This window comes from Papio anubis, chromosome 1, assembly GCF_008728515.1.
Source record: "Papio anubis isolate 15944 chromosome 1, Panubis1.0, whole genome shotgun sequence".
Classification (NCBI taxonomy): Eukaryota; Metazoa; Chordata; class Mammalia; order Primates; family Cercopithecidae; genus Papio; species Papio anubis.
The window spans coordinates 83307614-83332469 of NC_044976.1; the positions used below are offsets into that span (position 1 = coordinate 83307614).

The 24856-nt window shown below is 41.1% G+C and overlaps 1 protein-coding gene across 8 annotated transcripts in view; it reads right to left on the bottom strand.

Moving 5' to 3' along the window:
- Positions 1-24856, bottom strand: part of MCOLN2 (mucolipin 2) — a 72529-nt gene that overhangs the window by 15150 nt on the left and 32523 nt on the right. For 5 of the 8 annotated variants that reach the window (XM_021943447.2, XM_021943437.2, XM_021943440.2 and 2 more), the window contains exons 3-9: positions 21548-21721; positions 19133-19286; positions 16643-16699; positions 11745-11829; positions 11544-11640; positions 6072-6171; positions 91-203 (exon numbers count right to left, since the gene is read on the bottom strand). In XM_021943447.2, the coding sequence (XP_021799139.1) occupies positions 91-203; positions 6072-6171; positions 11544-11640; positions 11745-11829; positions 16643-16699; positions 19133-19286; positions 21548-21721 (780 nt within the window). The remainder of the gene's footprint in view (positions 1-90; positions 204-6071; positions 6172-11543; positions 11641-11744; positions 11830-16642; positions 16700-19132; positions 19287-21547; positions 21722-24856) is intronic. The other 3 variants (XM_003892130.5, XM_009212006.3, XM_009212019.4) reach the window with 1 other exon arrangement.

Genomic DNA, 24856 nt, shown 5'->3' on the forward strand with positions numbered 1-24856 from the left:
GGCAGGTGGCACAACATCGGTGGTCCACTGCTTGAGCAAACTGAGGGTGCAGGCCAAGAGGGCAGGAAGAGAATGTGAACACGCTCTTACCTTCCGTAACCTTAGAGCAAGAACAATGGATCTTGTACACAGAATAAGAGATGCCAAGCAAATCACAATGACAAACGCATCAAACACCAGGACATACTGAGTGTTTTTCTGAGCTGAGGAATAAAAACAGAATTCAAATGTTAAACACACCTTACCAGAGAATAATTTCCAAACAAAATGGCAGTGTGAGAAGAAGTTCAAACAATAAATGTTTTGTCTATTGTTAAAACAAAATGGTAAATATCAGAAACAAATCACACTGCATTCATTCAGAAGTACATATATAAGGCAAAACATTCCCTGATATAAAGCTATACATTTAAAAACATGTGAGCTGGGCCAGGCGCGGTGGCTCACACCTGTAATCCCAGCACTTTGGGAGGCCGAGGTGGGTGGATCATGAGGTCAGGAGATCAAGACCATCCTGGCTAACACAGTGAAACCCCGTCTCTACTAAAAATACAAAAAAAATTAGCCGGGCATGGTGGTGGGTGCCTGTAGTCCCAGCTACTCAAGAGGCCAAGGCAGGAGAATGGCGTGAACCTGGGAGTCAGAGTTTGCAGTGAGCTGAGATCGTACCACTGCACTCCAGCCCGGGTGACAGAGCGAGACTCCGTCTCAAAAAAAAAAAAAAAGTGAGCTGCTAATAAATGCACTCAAATTGATATATAAATATTTACTGTAGAATAGAATTCAACGGAAAGTGATCCATTTGGGCTCCATTCAAAAAAAGGCAAAACTGCTGACATACTCTGAGTTCTTTCACATAAAAGCAGAGATATCCAGTTCACCATTAATAAGAGATCAAACAAAATAAACCACCACCACTGAGAATCCCCACTTCTGCTTCTCAACCTCACTGTGCACTTTCCCAGGACATAGTGCCAATCTTATAAGCCTTCTCCATACGGAGAGAAAATTGCTTCTTGGAACAGAAGCAAGGAGGGGAGTGGTAATCAGATTTTTGGTTTGGAGCACACAGCAGCAAGAAGAATGTACGGGAAGGAGATGAATCTAACCTTAGTTTCTCTCAGACTTCACAGTAGTGTCTCCGATCCCAGCCCGGCTCTCTCCTGCCTGCCCCCCGCCTTCTCCACCCTGCAGTCACACTGGTCTTCCTTCTCTCCTGCTCTCGCCTCAGGGACTTTGCACATGCTGATCCATCTGCCTGGAACAGCACTTCTCCACACACACAGCTCAGCTTATTTATTTTCAGCCTCAAGTTCCAAATGAAAAATCTCCCATCTCAGAAAATAATTCCTTAAATTCTCATCTCTATTAGCCCCCTCCTATATACTTTCATGGTTTTTGGTTACTACACATACCCAGAGCTCCTTTACTTTCCTCTGCACAACAAACACTGACCTTTCATTACATCTGCAAAGGCAGCACAGCACAGAGACAGTGTAGAATGGGCAAGAACATTATGAAAATTGGGAAAGAAAACGTGAAAATTATGCAAGTTCATATACAAAGAGCCCATGAAACAGCCAAGGAAAATAACAAGAGCAAACACTCACAGCGGTTACTTATTTTATGATTCAGTGTCCATCTTCCCCATCAAGTGACAGGCTCTGTAAAGCAGGGCCCACAGGTAGTTGCTATGGTTTGAATTATCTGTCTCCTCCAAAACTCGTGTTGAAATTTAATCCCCAATATGACAGGATTGAGAGGGTGGGCCTTTAAGAGGTGATTGGGTCATGAGGTCTCTGCCTTCATAAATGGATTAATCCACTCATAGATTAATGGGTTATCAAGGGAATGGCTCTGGTGGCTTCATAAGAAGAGGAAGAGAGACTTGAGCTAGTATGCTCCCCCTCCTCACCATGTGATGCCCTGCACTGCCTTGGGACTCCACTGAGACTCCCAACCAGCAAGAAGGTCCTCACCAGAAGTGGTCCTCCGACTTTAGACTTCTCAGATTCCAGAACTGAAAGAATGCATTTCTTTTCTTTATAAATTAGCCAGTTTCAGGCATTCTGTTATAAGTAACAGAAAACAGACTAAGACAGTAGTGTTGAATACAGCACCTGTGGCTAGTATAATGCTTCAGTATACTTACAAATAAATGAAGAGAATAGAGCAGAACATAAGACCACTAAATAATCTAAGTTAGAACTCATGATGGTCTGAGCTAAGTTGGGGCAGAGCAAAAGAGGGCACAGAATCATAAGAGATGGAGAGAGTCATGGCCTGATCTCTAACTGAAGTTGGGGAATAAGGAAGAAGGACAACCAAGAATGATTCCTGGTTCCCTGTCTTGGGTAAACCGAGTTTACTCTGGATATTCATGACAAGAGAGGACTATTCAGTGGCAGTTAAAGCCATGGGAGTGATGGCCCCTCAGAGAGACCACTGGGAAGGACAGCGGTCAGGGATGGGGAGCGACGTTTGAGAATTAGAAAAGGAGATGAGCTCAGGAATGGGATGGAGCAGAAAGGCCAGAGGAGAAGCAAATAAAACCAGGGACAGGTGACCTTCAGAGGAGAGACTGCGGTCAGAGTCCTCCACAGAAACCTCTGCAGAGACAGCTTTGAAGAGAAATGCCAGACTGTCTATGGACTTAACAATGCAAAGATGTGAGTGATACTGGCATGAGTGTCTGAGGGCAAAGCAGCTCCTACAGTGGGTGGTGAGCAGACAGCCAGCGTGGTAAATGCAACTCTCTGAGCAAATGATTTCATCTTACTAAGCTTCAGATGTACCACCTACAAAATGGGGAGGGCAAGTGTACCCGTTCCTGAGGCTGTCATTGAGAACCAGGTAGAACTGTCTATGTGAAGTGCTTGTTAGAATAGTGCCCAGTGCCTAGCACTTACATTTACCTTTAGCCATTTACAGTCAAGAAAGTTATCTTGAGGTATCATCTAATGGGTAGGTAAGAAAACAACTTAGCTCTAGCATAATGCAAGATTTTTTTTCCCTTGGATCCATGGAATGGAGCAGAGGAAACATAGGCAGCTCTTGGGAAGATAAAACTGAAAATCTTATGAAATGCAAGGACAGCATCTAGTACTTTCCTTTCTGACATATAACTAGAACACAAATCTCCAAGGCAGCTTGTATTGGACCTTGTTTACAGATGGGAAAACAAGCAGGCTTAGAAACAGAAACCAGTCCTCCTAACAGAATCCAGTATAGGATTCTGTTTTTCTTTGAATTACTGAGAAGACTGGTTTGGTATGCTAAAAATATGTATTTTATGAACATCTTGGCCGGGCATGGTGGCTCACGCCTGTAATCCCAGCGCTTTGGGAGGCCAAGGTGGGCGGGTCACAAGGTCAGGAGTTCGAGACCAGCCTGGCCAATATGATAAAACTCCATCTCTACTAAAAATACAAAAAATAGTCAGATGTGGTGGTGTGTGCTTGTAGTCCCAGCTACTTGGGAGGCTGAGGCAGAAGAATTGCTTGAACCCAGGAGGTGGAGGTTGCAGTGAGACGAGATTGTGCCACTGCACTCCAGCCTGGGTGACAGAGCAAGACTCCATCTCAAAAAAAACCACAATCTGTATCACCCATCATTGGGGAATCCCGCCAAAGAGGAATCCCGCTAATTCCTCCCCAAGCTCCTCATCTCCAAATTCCTGTGTTTATGAAACCAAGTTAAATGAAGACATGGCACATTTAGAAAGGGGACTTGGGAGTCACAAAAGGCAGCATGAGGTTTGTATGTGAAAAAGGACATTCACCTGCATTTGCTTCAATATGGGTAATGACAAAGGAGAGAGGAGCCTGGGGGTTAGTGTGTGGGTGTGAATGAGCCTCTGAACTTTTAGAAATAGTGTAAGTGTCCCACCAGATGTCGCCCTTGTCCTTGTCCACTTCCCCCAAAGCCAAGGCAATCTCAATCCACCAGACAGCTTCATATAGGGGAAAAAGTCCATTTCCTAAGATGGTTTCCAAACATAATTTTTTCAAGGCTTTCACATCACATCATCTTATTTTAAATTCACATTCTCCTAGTGATAGAACCTGCTTTCTTAAGACACAGCTCTAGAAGAATATGTAAATCTTAAAGAGCTTTTACCCAATCGTCTAGGAGGCTTGTGTTTCTCCCCATTGGCCACAGGAGGGGGCTAGAGATACTCTCTTCTGAGCACAATCTAGGAAAACCCCTAATGTTGCAAGGAGGGCTGTAGGCAGAAGTGAAAAACTCACTGTTCTGGAAATGCATTTGACTGCCTAGTTTGGAAATTTCCATCATTTTGATCTTTATAATGATGTTCCAAATCATATATTTGACAAAGGTTAGTTTCTTTTCACAGAAAACTGCAACCTATACTTGGACCTAATTAGAAAATATGCCCTTGATCTCTGCGTGTCTGTAAGAGAGTGGTGTATGCTGGGGAATAGTAACCACTTTTTAACAGAAACCAAAACTATAATCGGAGGCTTAAGTCAGTCGGTGAAATTATTGAAACCAAAACTTCAAATCATCAGGACATATCATACATCTGAAAAGCAGCAGGCGACAGATCAAATATAATTTAAAACAACTCTAAAACAGGAGCCACAGGTATTTTACATTTTCTTTCATTCTGATAACCTGGTCAAAAGGAAAGTCATTTAAACAAAATTTGCAAAATAAAAAGTACTGAGCATCCATCATTAACATCATCCCAATTCTTTACTGAGCAAACGGAACAGGTTCCATAGGTAGCCCATTATATTTTATTTTATTTTAATTTTTTAAATTTATTTTACTTATTTTTGAGACAAAGTCTCACTCTGTTGGCCAGGCTGGAGTGCAGTGGTGTGATCTCGGCTCACTGCAGCCTCTGCCTCTCAGGTTCAAACAATTCTCCTGCCTTAGCCTCCCAAGTAGCTAGGATTACAGGTGCGTGTGCCACCATGCCCGGCTAATTTCTGTAATTTTAGTAGAGACAGGGTTTTGTCATGTTGACCAGGCTGATCTTGAACTCCTGACATCAAGTGATCCATCTGCCTAGGCCTCCCAAAGTGCTGGGATTACAGGTGTGAGCCCCCATGCTCAGCAGTAGCCCATTTAAAACATGTGGATTAAGTGATGTTTTCCCAGCGATGACTGAGTAAATGACTCAGCATTTGCAGCGGTTGCTCTCTGGGCTCTGGAGGACCTGATCCTTCCCCACTGTCCAAGGCTCAGATCAAAGCATATCTTCTCCAAGAATCATTTCTTTTCCCACTCTGCCCCACTCAAACTTAACCTTTGTTTTTTTTCTCCTCATGCTTTTTGTATGTATACCCTTATTTCGCTCCATAACACATCACAGATTTTATTAGCATGTCAGTCTTCCTCACTCAGACATTTTCTTCCTTTTCCCATAATGCCTAGCAATTAATATGTGCCAACTCTTGTGTTCAGTACTTTGCTTTATATACTAATTCATTTAATATTCAATATCCTGAAAGGTAAGTTTAGGCTGAGTATGCCCTATCCAGAATGATTTGGGACCAAAAATATCTCAGATTTCTTTTGATTTTGGAATACTTGCCTCATACTTACAGGTTGAGCATCCCAAATCCAAAAATTCAGAATCCAAAATGCTCCAATAAGCATTTCCTTTGAGCTTTGGTCATGTCAGTGCTCAAATGTCTCAAATTTCAGAGGATTGTGATTTCAGATTTTTCCGATTTGGGATGCTCAACCTATACTATTACTCTCATTTTACACAGAAAGATACTGAGACAGACAGGTTAAGTAATCTGTCCAAGATCACAGGCACAGTAAATAGAACTGGAACTGAAACCCAGGCAATCTGGCTCCAGAGCTAAGCTCCTAACCACTCAGTCATGCTACCTCTTCTAAGAGGTGTATAGTAAACATTTGCTGAATTAAACAAAAATACAAGGCTTTGGGATATTTTTTACAGAATCTAATGCTCAAGACGTGGTTTTCTTCCTATTACCACGCAAACAAACCATTTAAATACCCAAGCCCCAAAATAAAGTGTTAAAAATCATCTATAATCCCCATGGGCAAGTATATAGCATACTTACTAGATCCAAATATGTTCAAGTCTTTACATTCTTCAATTTTGGCATCACTGTCAAAATAGATTTTGATTTTGCCACTGTGAGCTTTATTGTCAAAGATAATCTGGAGACACAAATGTATAGAGAGATTACAACATAGAAGAAAGTATAACATGTTAGATCAACTCTGCTTAAAAAAAAAAATCACTGGCATCCAAATAGTGTGCTAATCCAAGGAGAATTACACAGGCCAGCAAAATGGCTGACTAGAATTACTTGACATTCATTTCCTGCACCCCACCCCCATCTCACACACACACACACACACACACACACACACACACACACAGGGACCAAGATAATGAATAAACAACTATATTTTGACTGAAATCACTGAAGAAGTACACTGGAGAGCACCAGGGTAGCAGCAAAATCCTGTGGAGCATGAAAGCTCAGGACAGCAACACAGGAAGGGGAGCAAGGCACCTGGCCTCTGCCACACTGTCTCCTCAGCCAGGATCAGCTTAGAGCCAGGGGGATCTCTTTGGACAGGAAAACGTTAGGCTAGAGACTCCAGTGGTCCTCATTACGGCCACAGAATGCCAGCAGTCATTGCTGCAGGAGAGCCCTCCAGTCCTCACAGGCTTTGAATCCGGTTTGGAGAGGTGCTGGGAGTTCATGCAGCCATGTTTCCCCAGAGTGGAAGCACACATTGTGCGCACTCTTCACTTCTGTGACCTAAGCTGCTATGGCATGACGCCATTTAGAGACCAGATCGCAAACAGACTGTGTTCTGCCCTGGGGGCCAGTACTCATTGTCTCTCTCCATTCCTGAAGTCCTGCCATTATTGCACCATGTTTACACAGGTGCCTGCAACACCATGACCCTGGCTGCCCAGAGCCTAGACCTGATGGAACATCTGAGACCCTGACATCTGAATCCATGCAGCACCCATTCCTGCCCCTGACCCTGGGAACAGGCAGAACTGCACAGCAGGAAGCTACCAAACAGCTGGCTGGTGTGCTGTGCTTGTGCACACTTGGGCCACACAGTTGGCTATCTCTCCACACCCCACACAGGCCTGACAGCCAGTTCAGCAGTGACCTCACATCTCTAAAGAGCCTGCCTCACAGCCTACTGGCCCACCACAACCATGCACACCTGACCTGACAGCCAGCTGGGCAGCAATTGCCCCTACCCAGTTGAAGAGCCTGCCACACAGCCTGCTGCTTATTATGTATGCACATGTCCAGCCCAACAACCAATCTGGCATCCCTGCCTCCAGCAAAACTGTGCCATTGCTGTTAAAAACTCCCTCAGCCTAGGCCACTGAGCCAATCACAGACATCACTGACAAGGAGCACAACTGAACAAACTGCATGGACACCACACTACTGAGTATGCCCAGAACCAAAGCCAATGCACTATAGTCAACCAACACTCTAGGGCCCATCTACAGGAAAAAGTCTATCCCTAGGAAAGCTATTCCATAAAATTGGAAAAAGCAACTATTTCACTAGATGCACAGATAACAATGTAGGGACACAAGAAACATGAAAAGGCAAGAAAACAGGACACCCAAAGGAATATAATAATTCTCAAGTAGCAGGACCCAAAGAAAATGCCTGAAAAATTCAAAATAATGATCTTAAGAAAGCTGAGTGAGATATAAGAGAATACAAGCAATTCAATAAAACCAGGAAAATAATTTATGATTTGATTGAGAAATTCAACAGAGAGACATAGCATAAAAAAGAACCAAACAGAAATCTTGGAGCTGAATAACTCAATGAGTGAAATAAAAAAATTACAATTGAGAACTTCAACAACAGACTACATCGAGCAAAGAAAAATGAATTTCTGACCGGGTACAGTGGCCAAGCCTGTAATCCCAGCACTTTGGAAGGCCAAGGCAGGTGGATCATTTGAGGTCAGGAGTTTGAGACCAGCCTGGCCAACATGGTGAAACAGCACCTCTAATAGAAAATACAAAATTAGCTGGGTGCGGTTCCAGGTGCCTGTAATCCCAGCTACTGGGGAGGCTGAGGCATGAGAATCACTTGAATCTAGGAGGCAGAGGTTGCAGTGAGCTGAGATCACACCACTGCACTTCAGCCTGGGCAACAGATTGAGACTCTGTCTCAAAACAAATAAATAAATAAAATAAAAATAATTTCTGAAATTGACGACGGGTCTTTTCAAATAACCCAGCTGAAAACTTCTCAAGTCTTGGGAGAGATATGAACATCCAGATCTAGGAAGCTCAAAGATCCCCAATTAGATTCACCCCAAAAAGATTCTCTCCAAGGCCCATTATAATCAATCTGTCAAAAGTCAAAGACAGAGACAATTCTAAAAGCTGCAAGTAGGCTGGGCGCAGTGGCTCATGCCTGTAATTCCAGCACTTTGGGAGGCCGAGGCAGGAAGATCACAAGGTCAGGAGATGGAGGCCATCCTGGCCAACATGGTGAAACCTCATCTCTACTAAAAATACAAAAAAATTAGCCGGGCATGGTGGCGGGTGCCTGTAGTCCCAGCTACTCGGGAGGCTGAGGCAGGAGAATGGCATGAACCTAGGAGGCAGAGTTTGCAGTGAGCAGAGATGGTGCCACTGTACTCCAGCCTGGACGGCAGATGGAGACTCTGTCTCAAAAAAAAAAAAAGCTGCAAGAGAAAAACATCAGGCCAGGAGAGAATGAGATGATATATTCAAAAGGTTTAAAGAAAAAAAAAAAAACCTGTCGTCAAGAATACTATATCCAGCAAAGCCATCCTTCAGAAATGAAGAAGAAATAAAGCCCTCCCCAGACAAGCAAAAGCTGAGGGAATTTTCACCACTAGACCAGCCTTTCAAGAAATGCTTGAAGGAGCACTAAAACTGGAAACAAACAATAATTGTGATCATGAAAACATGTGAAAGCATAAAACTCAACAGTACAGGTAAGTTTATAATCAAATTCAGAATACCCCAGTATTGGAATGGTGCTATATAAATCTCTCAGTCCTCTAGCATGAAGGTTTTAAGTCAAAATTGTAAAAAACAAACACAAGTACAATTAGAGGCTAAGGAACTCACAATAAAGACATAAATTAAGGCAACAAAGAGAATTATACCAATGAAAATGTTCACATCACAGGATTTCTTCACAACTTTCTGTTATTAATGAAACAAATATGATTAAAAGGGCTAATATGTGAAGTTTTACTAAATACAGGATATCAGATATCTGGTTCAGAGAAATCCTAGAGCAAAACAGACAAACAGTCCTAGGAATAAAAACCAAAATTAACTAATCTTTGAAAGAACACAATGATCTCATTTATTATTCTGAATTGAATTTAAAAACATTTCCTTCAATTTAGTTCTTTGGGTATGAAATTTAGTTTTTGTTAGGCTAGAAATTATTTTTCTATTTGTTTCAAGAGCTACATATAATGCTTTCAGAAAGAACAAAGATTGCTCCAAGACTGCAGGCTGAACTTAAGATGTCCAAATGCCCTCAATCTTCTACCTTATGAAATTTAAATCAATCATTTAAATCATTTACAGTTTATAAGTGATATGTGCCAAGTACTTATTAGGGTGAACACATTAAGAAAACCAAAAAGTTCACTGGCAGAGCTTGGAGAGCGGATATGTAGATGATCAAATCCACATGCACCTGCCTGTCTCTGAACACAAGCCAAGTCTACCCAAGAAGATCACACACTCAAACCAGAGGTTTGAGAATTAAACCATACCATCTTCATTTCTATACCTGTAAGTTATAACTAAACCTTCACTAGCACTGGCACTCAAGGTCTCTGTTTCCTCCAGGAGGGCCCCTAAAATGCTTTTCTCAAAGCAGATAGAAGTCCAAAGAACAAAATAAAAATGAAAAGCCAATATTTTTAAACCCACACTTCTGACCATATCATGACAAAGTCATCAATGACCTCATCCTTGCAGACCAAACTCCATGCTCCTCTCCTGCCTTTCCCTCATCCCTGCAGATGCTCCCAGTGCTCCTCTGGCCCACCCACCCCAGAGAGCTTGCAGCTGGAGACATTCTTCCTTATCACATATCATAATCAGTAGTTACTTTTATTTCATTTACTTGTTTTTCTGTTTCCCCCACTAGGCTGTAAGCTTTCCTGAGGGCCACTGTGCCTCTAGGGCATAGCAAAATGCCTGGTGCATAGTAAGGACTCATTAAGTATTTATTGATAGTTGAATGAAACACTCTTCTGAATTGCTAAAGGACAGTATATACAACTTTCAGCTAGGCATTCAGTTTAGTCCCTTAAGGAACAGGAAAGGGAGGGAGGGAGAAAAAGAAGGAAGGAGAGAAGGACAAAGAAAGAAAGTGTATGAAAATGAGAAGGCAGCTTACTTCCCCATAAAAGTGCACCATCTCTTCTACTATACTTACATGCCCCCTCCCAAAATAAAAAGAGAAACAACTGCTACTTTGCAGACTGGTCTTCCCATCAGTGGAGCAGTTTATGCCTCGAGGTTTGAAAACATTTGCTACAACACTTGCAAAGACCTTCCTCTAAAGCTGGGAAGAGTACTATAGACATTTAAAACACCTTCATAAACAATTTTTTTTTTTTTTTTTTTTTTTTTTTTGAGACGGAATCTTGCTCTGTCGCCCAGGCTGGAATGCAGTGGCGCGATCTTGGCTCACTGCAAGTTCCGCCTCCCGGGATAACGCCATTCTCCCGCCTCAGCCTCCCTAGTAGCTGGGACTACAGGCGCCCACCACCACGCCCAGCTAATTTTTTTGTATTTTTAGTAGAGACGGGATTTCACCGTGTTAGCCAGGCTGGTCTCCATCTCCTGACCTCGTGATCCGCCTCTCGGCCTCCCAAAGTGCTGGGATTACAGGCATGAGCCACTGCACCCGGCATAAACAATTTAAAAAATGTATTAGGAGAGTAGAAAGTCAAAGCCAATTGTTTAAGCTCTTCTTTTCAATGTAGAAACTTAGTTTTTAAAAGTTGAAAAGGGCTTGCTTCATCTTCAGAAGTAATGGTCTCTGGATCAACAATACCATAATGAGGCTGGGCATGATGGCTCATGCCTGTAATCCCAGCATTTTGGGAGGCCTAGGTGGGCAGATCACTTGAGGCCAGAAGTTCGAGACCAACCTGGCCAATGTGGCAAAACTCTGTCCTGTCTTTACTATTAATACAAATACAAAAAAGTTAGCCAGGTGTGGTGGCACATGCCTGTAATCCCACCTACTCGGGAGGCTGAGGCATGAAAACTGTTTGAATCTGGAAGGCAGAGATTGTAGTGAGCTGAGATCTCGCCACTGCACTCCAGCCTGTGTGACAGAGCGAGACTATGTCTCCGGAAAAAAAAAAAAAAGTACCATATTGTATCACTACTTCTGTTTTAAACACAACTGCATTTAACACATCTGTAGGCTGCTGCGTTTTATACCCTGCATCAACAAAAAGTGTAGGGAAAAATAAAAGGAAGTGGATAGTAAAACAAAGATACTTGCCGTATTCTGAAAGACGTAACAGTCTGGTAACTCACGGGAATGAATTGTTTGTAGGTCAATGCCTTTAAGATGAAAGGAGATTTCAACCTGTAAGAGCCTGAATAAAATATATTGAAAGGTATAAATTGTCATAATCTTACTATACTATTATCCTTCTCCCACCCTCATCTCTTGGGGAATAACGCTTTAAAATGTATTTACCGATAAAATTCCAGTCTGAAGAATGATGAGTTCTTCCAGTCCAGAGGGTCCTTGGAAAGGTCCTGAAGGTCTAAGTGAACACAATCTAGGGCAATGAAAGAACAAGAAATGGTTGTTTCAGGCAGGAATTGGGTGCTAAAACTAGTGGGCAAAAGTGTGACAAGAAGCAGATTACTTAGGGAGTTCCAAAGTATCTCCCTAGAAAATACTTAACAATTATTCAGGAAAAATGATAGTAACCTCACAGTGGAGAACCTGGCAGGCACCACAACTTTGATCACCAAGTGATCAAAGTTACATCACAATAATGAGATAAACAGACATGTACCTCCTGATACAATGAACTGAGAAGCATGACATCACTTGTGTGGTGTTCCTGCCAAAAAATGTATAACCCCAATCTAGTCATGAAGAAACAGAAAAACCCAATGTGAGAGACATTCTACTCTTTAAATGTATCAATATCATAAAAGTTAAACAAACAAAATCCAAGAAACTTTAGACTAAAAAGACTTGACATGATAACTAAATGCCAGATGTTATCCTGAATAGGATCCTGGAGTTGAGTGCAGTTTTCAGTTTATGATAAAGAACATTAGGAAAATTTATGAAATGTGAATAGGGTTTATAGATTATAGTATTGTACTAATGTTAACTCATTATTTTGAGGACTGTATAGTGGTTGTGCAGGAGAATGTTCTCTTTTTGGGGAAATGCACACTGAAGTATTTAGGGGCAAAGGAACAGCATGTCTGCACCTCCAGGAGAAATGTTTATGCATAGAAAGAATGATCAAGCAAATGTGATAAAACGTTAGTACTAGCCAGGTGCGGTGACTCACGCCTATAATCCCAGCTCTTTGGGAGGCCAGGGTGGGCAAATCATGAGGTTAGGAGTTCGAGACTAGTCTGACCAACATGGTGAAACCCTGTCCCTATAAACATACAGAAATTAGCTGGGCATGGTGGTGGGCGCCTGTAATCCCAGCTACTCAAGAGGCTGAGGCAGGAGAATTGCTTGAACCTGGGAGGCGGAGGTTACAGTGAGCCGAGATCACACCACTGCACTCCAGCCTGGGTGACAAGAGCAAAACTCCATCTCCAAAAAAAAAAAAAAAAAAAAGGTAGTATTGGGGAAATCTGGATGAAGGGTACACAGGAAATTTTTGTGCTATTTTGTAACTTTTCTGGTAAGTCTGGCACTTTTTCAAAGTAAAAAAAATAAAGAGAAGGAAAAAGAACACAGGTTGTATTCAAGTAAAAACAAATTATGAGCTGTAAATAATAGAAGAATGATTCCAAGAACCTTACATAAAAATTAGTCTCATTATTGTGTAGGCTAACATCCTTGTTTTACAAAGCAGGAAACAAGGAGCTCTAAAGACAAGCACCTTTCAAGGCCACAGAAACCTAGTGACAGAATTGGTATGAAACCAGCATGGGTGACCCTCGCCCAGGCTGTTGCTGCCCCTTCCATGCTGACTTTGAAATGGAAAAGTCGGGGCCTTGTGCAGTCGGGGCCTTGTGCAGTGCCTGGCACCTAGTAGGTGTCCATGAATCTTGGAAAACTCACTGGCTGATTCTTTAAAAGTGTTATTCCACAACTGCAACTCTTCATTTGCCTATTTATCCTTCCAACTAGAGTATAAGGTCTTTGAGATCAAGAGCACAACTTTGTTGCACCTTGCTAAACGCCCACTGCCTAGCATCTAGCTGGCACTCAAAATATGTCCTGATACACAGGATACACTTATGTTTACTGAAAATTAGATGTCCTGAGCCAAAAACAGGGCCCAGAGCTGAACAGACAACTCAATAGAGATAATATTTTTAAAAGACATTTGCAGACAGTATGTCTCCCTGTGTTTGGCAGATGGAGTATTAGTGTCAGAAAACAATTCAATGTTGGTTTTCCTGATTAGACCTTAATGAGTACAGTGAGGGCAGTTGGTCAAAAGAAACTTGTTTTTAGGGAGGAAAAGACTGATGATAGAAATAGCAAAAACATATTGGGCACTTAACTCCATACCAGACACTGTGTTGGACTTTATATATTATCTCAATTAATGCATCATCCCATTTAATCTTCAAAGCAATCTTGTGTGATAGGCACTATTACTGTCATTTCACAAATGAACAAACCAAGGTCCAGAGAGGCCAAGAAACTTCCTCAAGGTCATACAGGTAGCTACTCGCTATCCAAAAGTTAAATCTACTTGTGCTTGGTTCTAGAGCCTGAGCTCTACCAGTGCACTGAGGAGGTTGACCTCTGAGCACATATTTTAGAAGAATACCAAAGACCCAGGCTCCGTACTCAACTCATTCATTTATTCGGTAAATATTTGCTGAAAGCCAGGCACTGTGCGAGGCACTGAAGCTAAAGCAATGAACAAGACAGACACGGTCACCATCTTCATGGAGCTCACATTCTAGTGGGGGAAATAACAATAAGCAAAAATATATACAAGATAATTTCACAGTGTGAGAAGTACTTTGAAGATAAAGTGAACAAGAATAACTAAAAGGGTGATATGGATTGGCTGTGTCCCCAACCAAATCTCGTCTTGAATTGTAGTTTCCATAATCCCCACATGTCGTGGGAGGGACCCAGCAGGAGGTAATTGAATCATGGGGGCAGTTACCCCCATGCTGCTATTCTTGTGATAATGGGTGAGTTCTCATGAGATCTGATGGTTTTATAAGAGGCTTTCCTCACTTTGCTCTGCACTTCTCCTTCCTGCCACCATGTGAAGAAGGATGTGTTTGCTTCCCCTTCCACCATGACTGTAAGTTTCCTGAGGCCTCCCCAGCCCTGCAGAACTGTGAGTCAATTAAACCTCTTTCCTTTATAAATTACCCAGTCTTGGGTATGTCTTTATTAGCAGCATGAGAACAGACTAATAGAGAGGGAGAGTCCACCTTAGGAAAGATAGTTAGGGAATGACTTTAAAGGTGCAAAAGATGTTTGAACTGAAACCTTTTTCCTAAAAGGAAAAAGAACCAGCTATGCATAGATCCAAATAGGAAAAAAAAAAAATCAAGCACTAAGGCCTCCAAGCAAGAAAGGGCCTGGCTTGCTCAACAAACAGAAAGGATGCTACAACAGAAATGTGAGGACAGGGGTCTGGAGAGGCAGGCAGGAGGTTAGTTTCTAAAAGGACTTGTGGATTTTATTCTAAATGGGATGGGAAGCCACTAATGATTTTTAAGCCTGGAAGAGGTATGATCTGATTTACCACTGCAGTTTCTGCAGGGCAGGGAAGAGGCTGGTAGAGGCAAGACCAGAAGCAGGGAGACCATCTAAGCAAGTAGTGGCTTGGATGACAATGGTGGCAGTGAAAATGGGGCAACTGACAACTTCAAGTACAGGGCTTGAATAACCAAGGTTATTACAGTATGATATGAAAATGTTGGTATCATTTTCAAACTCGGGAAGTCTAAGAAAGAAACAGCTTGGGCCACAGGGTAGGTAGGGAGATGGGGGAGGCTAAAAGTGTTCTGTTTTAGACACAGCAGTTTTGAAATTCCTATTAGGCAACACAGCGGAGTTGTCAGATAGTCAGTTGGATATATGAGGAGCGTGGAGCTCAGGGAAGTTTGGATTTGAGATGCAAATTTGGGTACACCTTTCTAGAGAAAGGGCACAACTCCCCAGAAACTGAAAGGAGTGTGTCCCGCTGCTCTGGTGAGGGTTTTAACTGTGGCCTCACCTCTGTACTCCTTTGTAACACAAGGGTGAAAAGAAGTGGAAGCAAGTTATGCAAGAAGCTTTGAAGACATGATGGCAAGAAGATGAGGGTGTTCTTTCTATCTGGCACACTTCTCCAGTAAGCATCAGCTGGACACAGGGATGGAAGAGGCTGGGGACTAATGGTGATTGAGTGGATCCAGTTGAGAAGGGAGGAGAGGCAAGCATTCTGACGGCTTTTGTAATGTGATATTGATGCACAAAGATTTCGAAGTAGGATCCAGAAGGCACTGAAGGCAGGAGGTGGTGATGGACAGTGAAGAACTGGATGAAGTCAGTAAAAAAGATGTCTATGTGAAGTCAAAGATCTTTAGTTGGAGATCACTGAACCAGTGCTTCAAACATTTAACGTGTGTGAACCACTTGGGGAGCTTGCTGCTAAGAAGCACTTTTGGATTCAGAGGCTCTAGGGCATGGCCTGAGATTCTGCATTTCTCATAAACTCCCAGCTGATGCCCATGTTGCTGGGTTTTCAGTAGGAAAGACCTACTGTCACTAAATCATTACATGACTTAGTTGCTTACCTTGACTGAGCATCAGTTTCCTCAACTGTAAAGGTCAAAATGATGATATGTAAGGTCCTCCTACCTCTAACATTCTTATTCTAAGGTGAAGTTAAAAAAAAAAAAAAAAGTTAAACTGATCTGAGTAAACAACTATATTCTGAAAGAAGAAACATGTTCAAGCTCTCTGTGCCACACACTGTCCTAGGCCTTTTTCTCCTGTATTTCATTTATTCTAAGATGCAACTTTTTTTACTTTTAAGCATCTCTAAAGCAGATGAGTCTTTCAAAAAAATGGTATCTTAGATTCACAGAAATTGAACAGAATTCTGTTAGTTAATTTTACACTATTTGTAAAATTTGCCTTATAAAAGTCTGTTTGGTTGTTCAAATTTTGTGTGATTTTGTAATTATAGGGTTACACTTTGTTTAAATATTCATTCAGAACTCTCTGAAGTCTGGCTGACTTTCCACTTATAGCCATTGCTGCCGAGGCCGCCAAGCACGTGGTAGCAACAGAACTGAGTTTGTTCGTTTTGTGTTGTTTTTTCAAGATAGCAAAAGCCCTAAGTAAAACATCAAACTTCAGGCAGAATAAACTGATATCTACAGTAACAGCCTCATAACTCAAATGAATATGAATCTCACAGAATACTCCAGCCAAAGAAATCATCCTTTCAGGGGGAGGGTAAATTCCTGCTGTTCCTAAAACAGAAGGAAAAATGATGAAATGGTCATAATGTCTCATGCTAAGAACATGTGGAAAAGAATATAAGACACTCAAAAATTGTATTACAGAAAATGAAACACTATATTAAAATGTGAGTTACTCAAATGTTATTTTTTTTTTTGAGAAGGAATTTAGCTCTTGTTGCCCAGGCTAGAGTGCGATGGATGGTGCAATCTTGGCTCACCGCAGCCTCTGCCTCCTGGGTTCAAGCAATTCTCCTGCCTCAGCCTCCCAAGTAGCTGGGATTACAGGCATGTGCCACCACGCCTGGATAATTTTGTAATTTTAGTAGAGATGGGGTTTCTCCATGTTGGTCAGGCTGGTCTCGAACTCCCGACCTCAGGTAATCCGCCCGCCTTGGCCTCCCAAAGTGCTGGGATTAAGGGCGTGAGCCACTGCGCCCAGCCAAACATTTTTTTGACAGGATTCATAACAGTCCTCCCAATGAGGCTGACCTGGAAAGCTGTAGTTCTCGAGGCAGAACCAGGAGGGATATACCCATTAGCATAAATTAAGGGAAACACTAATCTTGATCTACACAATCAGCTGTGAAGCTAAATATAAGCCCGCCAGGAACGCTGGGCGTGTAGGCAAATATCTGTGTTTAGAACACTGAAGGATGATTCCCATAATAGTAAAGATAGTGCAAAATTCATAAGTAGTTAATCTGGAACAGCTTCTGCTAATTCATCTACATCAACTACAGTGCCAAATGAATGAAGTCAAACTCAATCTTATTTGTATCTGCAGGCTTCCTTCAACATATCCAAGGAAAGAAGGCCTAAAATCTAGTATCACATATTTGAAGAATCTTCATTATACCTTTTGGGGATGTCAGAAGATTCTCTTTGACAAGTTATATTTAATAAGTCAAAGAATACAATTAACATATTTAAGCAATTTCTGTTAAAATAAACTCATTAATAACCAACCTCTGTCCATTTAGTTAAACATAGTCCATATTCTGAGCGCAATGAAATGAACAAGGGAAAGACTGCCCAATGGGCAGGAAATAAATCCTGCTTTCCAGCATTGCCAGTGCTATCTAGCCACTGGTATGACTTTGGTCACATTTCTTTAATCAATTTTCCAAGAAAAATCAATTGAGAAAAACAGTATATGAATCACTGGGAAACCACTGTATGGTACATCCAATTAGAGTCACATATTTTTAAAAGGACAAGGGACAGATGGCTTACTTGAAACAGAGGGTAACAGGACAAGTCCTCCTGTCACAGTTACTGGAATCACCTACAGGGAAGAGCATAGCTGACCACCCAGGTAAAAGATTAAAACAGGATTAGCCCCTGTAGGTGGACTACCAAATAGATCTCAAGTTAGCAGAAGCTTCCAGGGAGATAAGACAAGTGACAAGTGACATTTCAATGTTGCCAGCTACAGAACCAGGTAACTCTCCTCTAGATGGTCTCTGAAAGCACCGTGGGAGCCAGATACCACATGTGCTGGCTTATGGGCTGGTTCTTTCAGAGTCAAGAGCACATGACACATTTACTCACGAAGAGATTCTGAGTGGGCAGCCTATAGAAAAATTAAAACCTCTGTCTCATAGGGTATTCTCCTGTTGTGTCATCAAGGCACCTTAAGATCAGATTATAGGAAGTACGATCAAATGAACTCATCAATGTGAAACTCTAATTTTAATAAAAGTATTCTAAATTTAAACTGCTGTTAGAATCCCTACTCCTGAACTGTTAGTACTTGAGGAGCCACAACTGATTAATCTTTGCAACCCCAGCACATAAAACTGAGTGCTCTGGACATGATGACTACACACCAGAGGTTTGTTGAGTGAATAACAAAACAATAAAATAATAAAACAGTATTAAAAAAAAACAAAAAGTCTTAAGCCAAACACCTCGCATTTATATACAGTATGCTCTTAAATGCTTAACAAAATAGCACAAAACAATTCGACTTGATTAGCCATTAACTTGTTGCCAAGGGATCTCCTAAGAGAGAAAATGAATTATTAATCACAATTCACCTTTGAAGAGCATTTCTGTATTTTACAAATAATAAAAACAAGTATACAAAGCATCTTTACATATATTATTTCATTTAACACATACAGACCATTTTTTCAAAAAGCCTAATCATCCCCTCCTAGGGGAAAAAACCCCAAAAACAGGACCTGTGAATATACCCCAAAACCAACTATCTTTTGAGTTGCTCCAAATACATCCACAAATGCTGTCCCTGTCCCATGGCCACAACCCCACAGTTTCCTGAGCCAAAGCCCCTCTGCAGGCCAATGTTGGAGTGTCAGCCCCTGACAGGTTAGCTGTCACTAAAGCAATGTTGTTCCATCTGGGTTGCTAGCACATGAGGGCATTTTTGCTCTTACCACAAGACGATAAAGGCACATCATGAAATTATCACTGCATTACCGAGCTCAATGTCGTTGTCAATATTCAGTGTCTCATTAGAAGGAAACATGGTCCCTTTCTTGTAATGCTGCTTACAGACTTTTAAGCCAATTCTATTGTCTTCATTTTCTCCATAACCAAGGGTCCCCAGGGTAATGTCCTTTAGCTGATGATACTATTAAAAAATAGTCAAATAAAAACCACATATGACCTTTTAAAACTTTGATCAGAGGTTATAGCATATAGAATGTACTTTTAGTTACTTTGTATTGTTTACATCATGTCCCTCAATAGAACTTCCCGATTTAAAATACTACAAAGAAATCTTCTCAGGTTGTTCAGCAAGACACTGCCTCACAGAACTCGAAACTAAACATGGTGATGGACGGCTCCCACCTCACTCAACCAAAGCCAAGGTCCTGCCTTATCTCTAGGACCTCATCTCCTACTCCAGTTCCTTGGCTCCCCCGCCCCGCCACAAAGCTGCACTGGCCTCCAGGCACTTCCTGGAGCTCACACGCCTATTTTTGCCTCTGGCCTTTGCTGTTCCCTCTGCCTGGAGACCCATGTACATAGCCGCTGGGTTTACTCACTCCTTCAGCTCTCAATTCCACACCTCAGTGAGGCCTTCCATCCCTAAGCCAAGGAAAATTGCAAACATACATCAAAACATCACATTGTACCCCATAACTATATACTGGGTACAATTATGCCCTGTCAAATAAAAATAAAATAAATGCAGTAAAAAAGAAAGAAAGAAAATCACAAACATCTATCACCACACCCAGGCACTTCACATCTCCTTCCCTGCTTTACTCCTTAGCAGTTATTACTTTCTAACATCTACTGAGGACATGAGCCATCCACACTCCACAGCTTATATCAATGACTAACATGAACCAACATTAGCTTACCTGAGCTTACGTTAACATGGCTTTACTGTTGGCTATCTGCACTAATAGGGCTTTACTAGCTCTGTCTTCATTAATATGATTTTACTATTACTGAAAATTTTTGCCCTGGACCATAAAAGTCCCTGTATTATTTCAGGAACATCCAAAAAAACTCATTGAAATATATATCAATTGGAAGATTTTGTCTGAAAACAACTCCAAGATTGTTTGAAACTGCCTCCCCAATCCTCACCTTGCCATGTTCATCAGTCCTAAATTATTATATCATCATCCTTACCTAATTCTAATCAAGCTCCCCTCACATTAAAGAACTCCCTCCTTACCAAAGGCAATATGGCATCTGATCAATATAGCATCTCCCTTACCACTCTAAGTAATAAGCTCAGCTTTGCTCATCAACATGTTTTTTGTGTGGTGTTCTCAGGGAGCCAGCATTTGATAGTATACATTTCACTTCTTTTTGTCTAACTCTTCCTTCTAGAATCAAGCTCTATAAAGGAAGGTGTTTTGTCTGTGTTATTCACTGCTGCATCCTCAATGTCTGGAATAACACCTGCTACATATTAGATACTTCAATATTTTTTGAATGAACGGAAAAGAACAGGAACAGTTTCTCTTTCCTAAATTATTTCTTTAAGTCTACAAATCTGCTTTCTCAGACCTGTCTACATACAACTATTTTATGTTCCATATTCTTGAGATTCAGCTAGGGTTATTAATGCTAAAACATCACAATTAAGGCCACAGAATCCCTGATTGTTTGTTTGTTTATTTATTTATTTTATTATTTATTTATGTATTTATTTCTGTAGAGATGGGGTTTCACAATGTTGCCCAGACTGGTCTCAAACTCCTGGACTCAAAGGATCAACCCACTTTAGCCTCCCAGAGTGCTGGGATTACAGGCATGAGTCACCACGCCAGGCTGGAATCTTTGATTTTATACTAAGCTTTCATCAAGCCTTCTGAGATTAAAAATCTACTCTTGCTATTTGATCTGGGGTAATTTTCCAAAAGCAGTAGGTATGAAGTGATAAATTAAAAAGATAAATCTTTTTTTAAAAGTCAAAATAGGAAACTCTTTTGTGTAGAAATGTAGCTTCAGAGGCCTGTAATCCCAGCACTTTGGGGGGCCAAGGTGGGCGGATCACGAGGTCAGGAGATCAAGACCATCCTGGCTAACACAGTGAAACCCCGTCTCTACTAAATATACAAAACATTAGCTGGGCGTGGTGGCGGGCGCCTGTAGTCTCAGCTACTCGGGAGGCTGAGGCAGGAGAATGATGTGAACCCTGGAGGCGGAGCTTGCAGTGCACCCCAGCCTCGGCAACAGAGGGAGACTCTGTCTCAAAAAAAAAAAAAAAGAAATGTAGCTTCAGAAATAGCAATAAACATTTTTTGGCAGACTGCAAAACTTACATTAGAATATTTTAACATATGTATAATTTTTGTTTGTTTGCTAAGACAAGGCCACGTATCAATACATTGTTAAAGTATAGGTCATTCACAACAAAACACTTGCCTGATTAATAGCAAAAAAGATGCTCTCATAGGCATCCTCCTGAGTATATACACTGCAGCTGTAGTCATCTTCATCTGTACCAGAATATCCTTTCAAAAACAAGTGCTTAAAAGCAACAGTGTTATCTTCTTTGAAAGCAACCACCAGCTGGTTACTTAAACCAAAACGAACAAGCTAAAAAATAAAATAAAATAGAAATACATGAAATATACCATTTATCAGGGGAGGCAAATGTCTTCTCACTATCATCAACAATTACCTATAAACATCAGAAAAGAATATCAATTTTTTTGGTTTATACTAATAGCATCAATGTCAAAACACAAGTCCCACAGAAGAATAACCTCATCAAGCTACACCAGCAATTCAAAGTAGCATAAAATTAGAAGAGATTACTGCTCCCAATGACTAGTGACCCTACTGGCCTTTAATTAAGAAAGAAAGAATCCAAATCAGCTAAGTCTCAATCCATTTTTCTCATACTTGGATTTCAAGTTAATTGTTTTCAAAATCGATTACTTAGTAAAGCAGTAACTCATTGTATTGATTTGAGATTTAGAAATTGGCTGGGTGCGGTGGCTCAAGCCTGTAATCCCAGCACTTTGGGAGGCCGAGGCAGGCGGATCATGAGGTCAGGAGATCGACACCATCCTGGCTAACACGGTGAAACCCTGTCTCTACTAAAAAATACAAAAAACTAGCTGGGCGAGGTGGCGGGCACCTGTAGTCCCAGCTACTCAGGAGGCTGAGCCAGGAGAATGGCTTAAACTCGGGAGGTGGAGCTTGCAGTGAGCTGAGATCCGGCCACTGCACTCCAGCTGGGGCGACAGAGCGAGACTCCGTCTCAAAAAAAAAAAAAAAGGTTTAGAAATTGTAGTATTTTTTAAAATCACAGCTATGTTTTACATATGTCTTTTAAAAGTAGCCTACATAAATACTTACTTCAGCTAGGAGGTAATAGTTGTCAAAAGAATTCAATTAATTCAGCTCTGTAAGAATTCTTGTATAAAATTTACACCTGAGAGTTTCCCTCACCAAATTCTACAGTATCAAAGCACATGAAAGAATAACAGAGCATGCTTTACTTGTATGATGTCAAACCCATTCACTGTCACCAAGCATCCACCTACTCCTGAAAAATGCCCACTTATTCTCCCTTTCATTGTCATTGTATTCTGGCAGAATTTAGGCACCCAAGGGTTCTCTTCACCAGAAGTGAAAGTTTTCTTCTTGGAACCCAAAAATGGAGGAAATTAACACCAAAAGTTTACAAAAAACCTAGGAAACTACACACACAGCTACACAAATACCCCATCATGCACGCACTCCCACATGCACAAGCGTACATTCACACTCTCTCACATGCATGCACTCTTATTCGTGTCTTCTCTGTCTCTCTTACATACACACACAGGCAGTGCTGGTAGTCAAATCTCTATAAGCCCTGTCCCACACACCTCTCCCCACCTCCCTAAGTGATCTCTTCAGCTGCCTTATAAAACAATGAGACTAGAAGGTTTGCCCCAAGTCCTCACTCAACTAAGCCACCAAATTTTGGGACTGTTTTCTTCATATGTAAAATTAGCAAGTGTAACTAGATGACACTGACAGTTCTGTTATTTGTTGTCATTCCATGGTTCAAAATGATACATCTAAACAATAATATACAAGACACAATTCTGAACAATTCAGATAAAACTAATGTTAATTTAGCAGGGTGAGGTGGTCTGTGGCTGTAGTCCCAGCTGCTTGGGAGGCCGAGGTGGGAGGATCGCTTAAGCCCAGGAGTTCAAGGCTAGCCTTGGCAATATAGCAAGACCTGTCTCTAAAAAAATAAAGCAAAATAGCTAATATTAATTTGCATATGCAAACAACATATAGGCATAAGGTTTTTTTCATGGTTTACATTTTTTAGCTTTTATATTTTGTCATTTTAAAAAATACTAAACAATTAGGAAAAATAGTCACCATTTTCAGCAATTATTATATGCCAGGTACTGTGCTAACTGCTTTACATGCAGTGTCTCCTTTACTCCAAGTGGTCTATGAAAATGTTACTACTGTTATTCCATTTTACGTATGTGGAACCTGAGATTTAGCTTCATTAAATTGCCTAAGTCACCTAACCAGAATGGAAGCCAAGTCTAATTCCAACGTCATCTGTGTTATGCTACAAAAACAACTTCCTTCTGCTGAAAAAGTTTTTTGGGATGCTTCTTCTAATGAATTTAAGTGCTAGCTTTTCAAAATTAGGAAAGGCAACTATCACTTGAGAATGTACACAGATGCTACTGTTCAGCATTTGAGACTCCATGTCACATTCCTCAAATGCCATGTCAAAGGATTGTGCAACTGCTAAAACTCAGCTATTCTAAGGAAAACATCACATAAGAAGTCCCACATCATCCAACTTGTGCTGAAAATTAAGCAACAGAAGGTTATAAGTTCTTCTAAGCATGTGATTTCTGTCAATGGTGCCTGTAGGAGAAGCCAGAAAAGGTCATGTTGCTCTTGAAAGGTAAAATGTAAACCAGGGAAACAACACACACGATTGCTTCAAAGTTTTATTAAAACTACTGACACATATGAAAAAACTGGTATACACACCACACATGAATGAAGTTCTTCAATCAAAGTTTGCTGAGTGCTTACTCTGAGCCAAGCTGGGATACAATGTGGAAAAGAACAACACTGCATGGTACTGAATAACAACTCTTATCTGTTGAGAACCAGGCATTGTGCTAAAATTTATTATTTTTCATTTAATTCTCAATACCCTATGAGGGAGCTATTACACTGTGCTCTGCAAGGACAGGAATGTTTTTCCTTTTCCCCTACTATCATATACTCAGGAAATGAAATAATGCCCATCACAACGTCAAACACTGAATCAGCTGATGAATATAATCCCATTTGATACATCTGAAGTCAAGTAATTTATCCAGGTTGGAATATCCAGAAAATGTTAGAGTAAGGATCTGGACCCAGGTCTGTTTGATTCTAGAGTCTGTTTGTTCTCTCAACCTCTTGGCCCCACAACCTCTTAAACTGAAATGCTGCCAATTTAACTCTAGAGGCAGGGATATTAGACCCATTCCTCCCACAATAGTAAAGCTAAAGAAACAAATAAACAAACAAAATGTGAACTAGGGAATGAACAAATTGACTATGAAAGTGGTATATAGTTTGCTGATATTTGAAGCCACAACCTTAAACTCAAAGCTCATCAAAACTCAGCTTTGGGGATGAGAGGACTCTGTTGTAATCTCTGCTTGGAACCTCCCCTATCTGGCATCAGGAGCAAGAAAT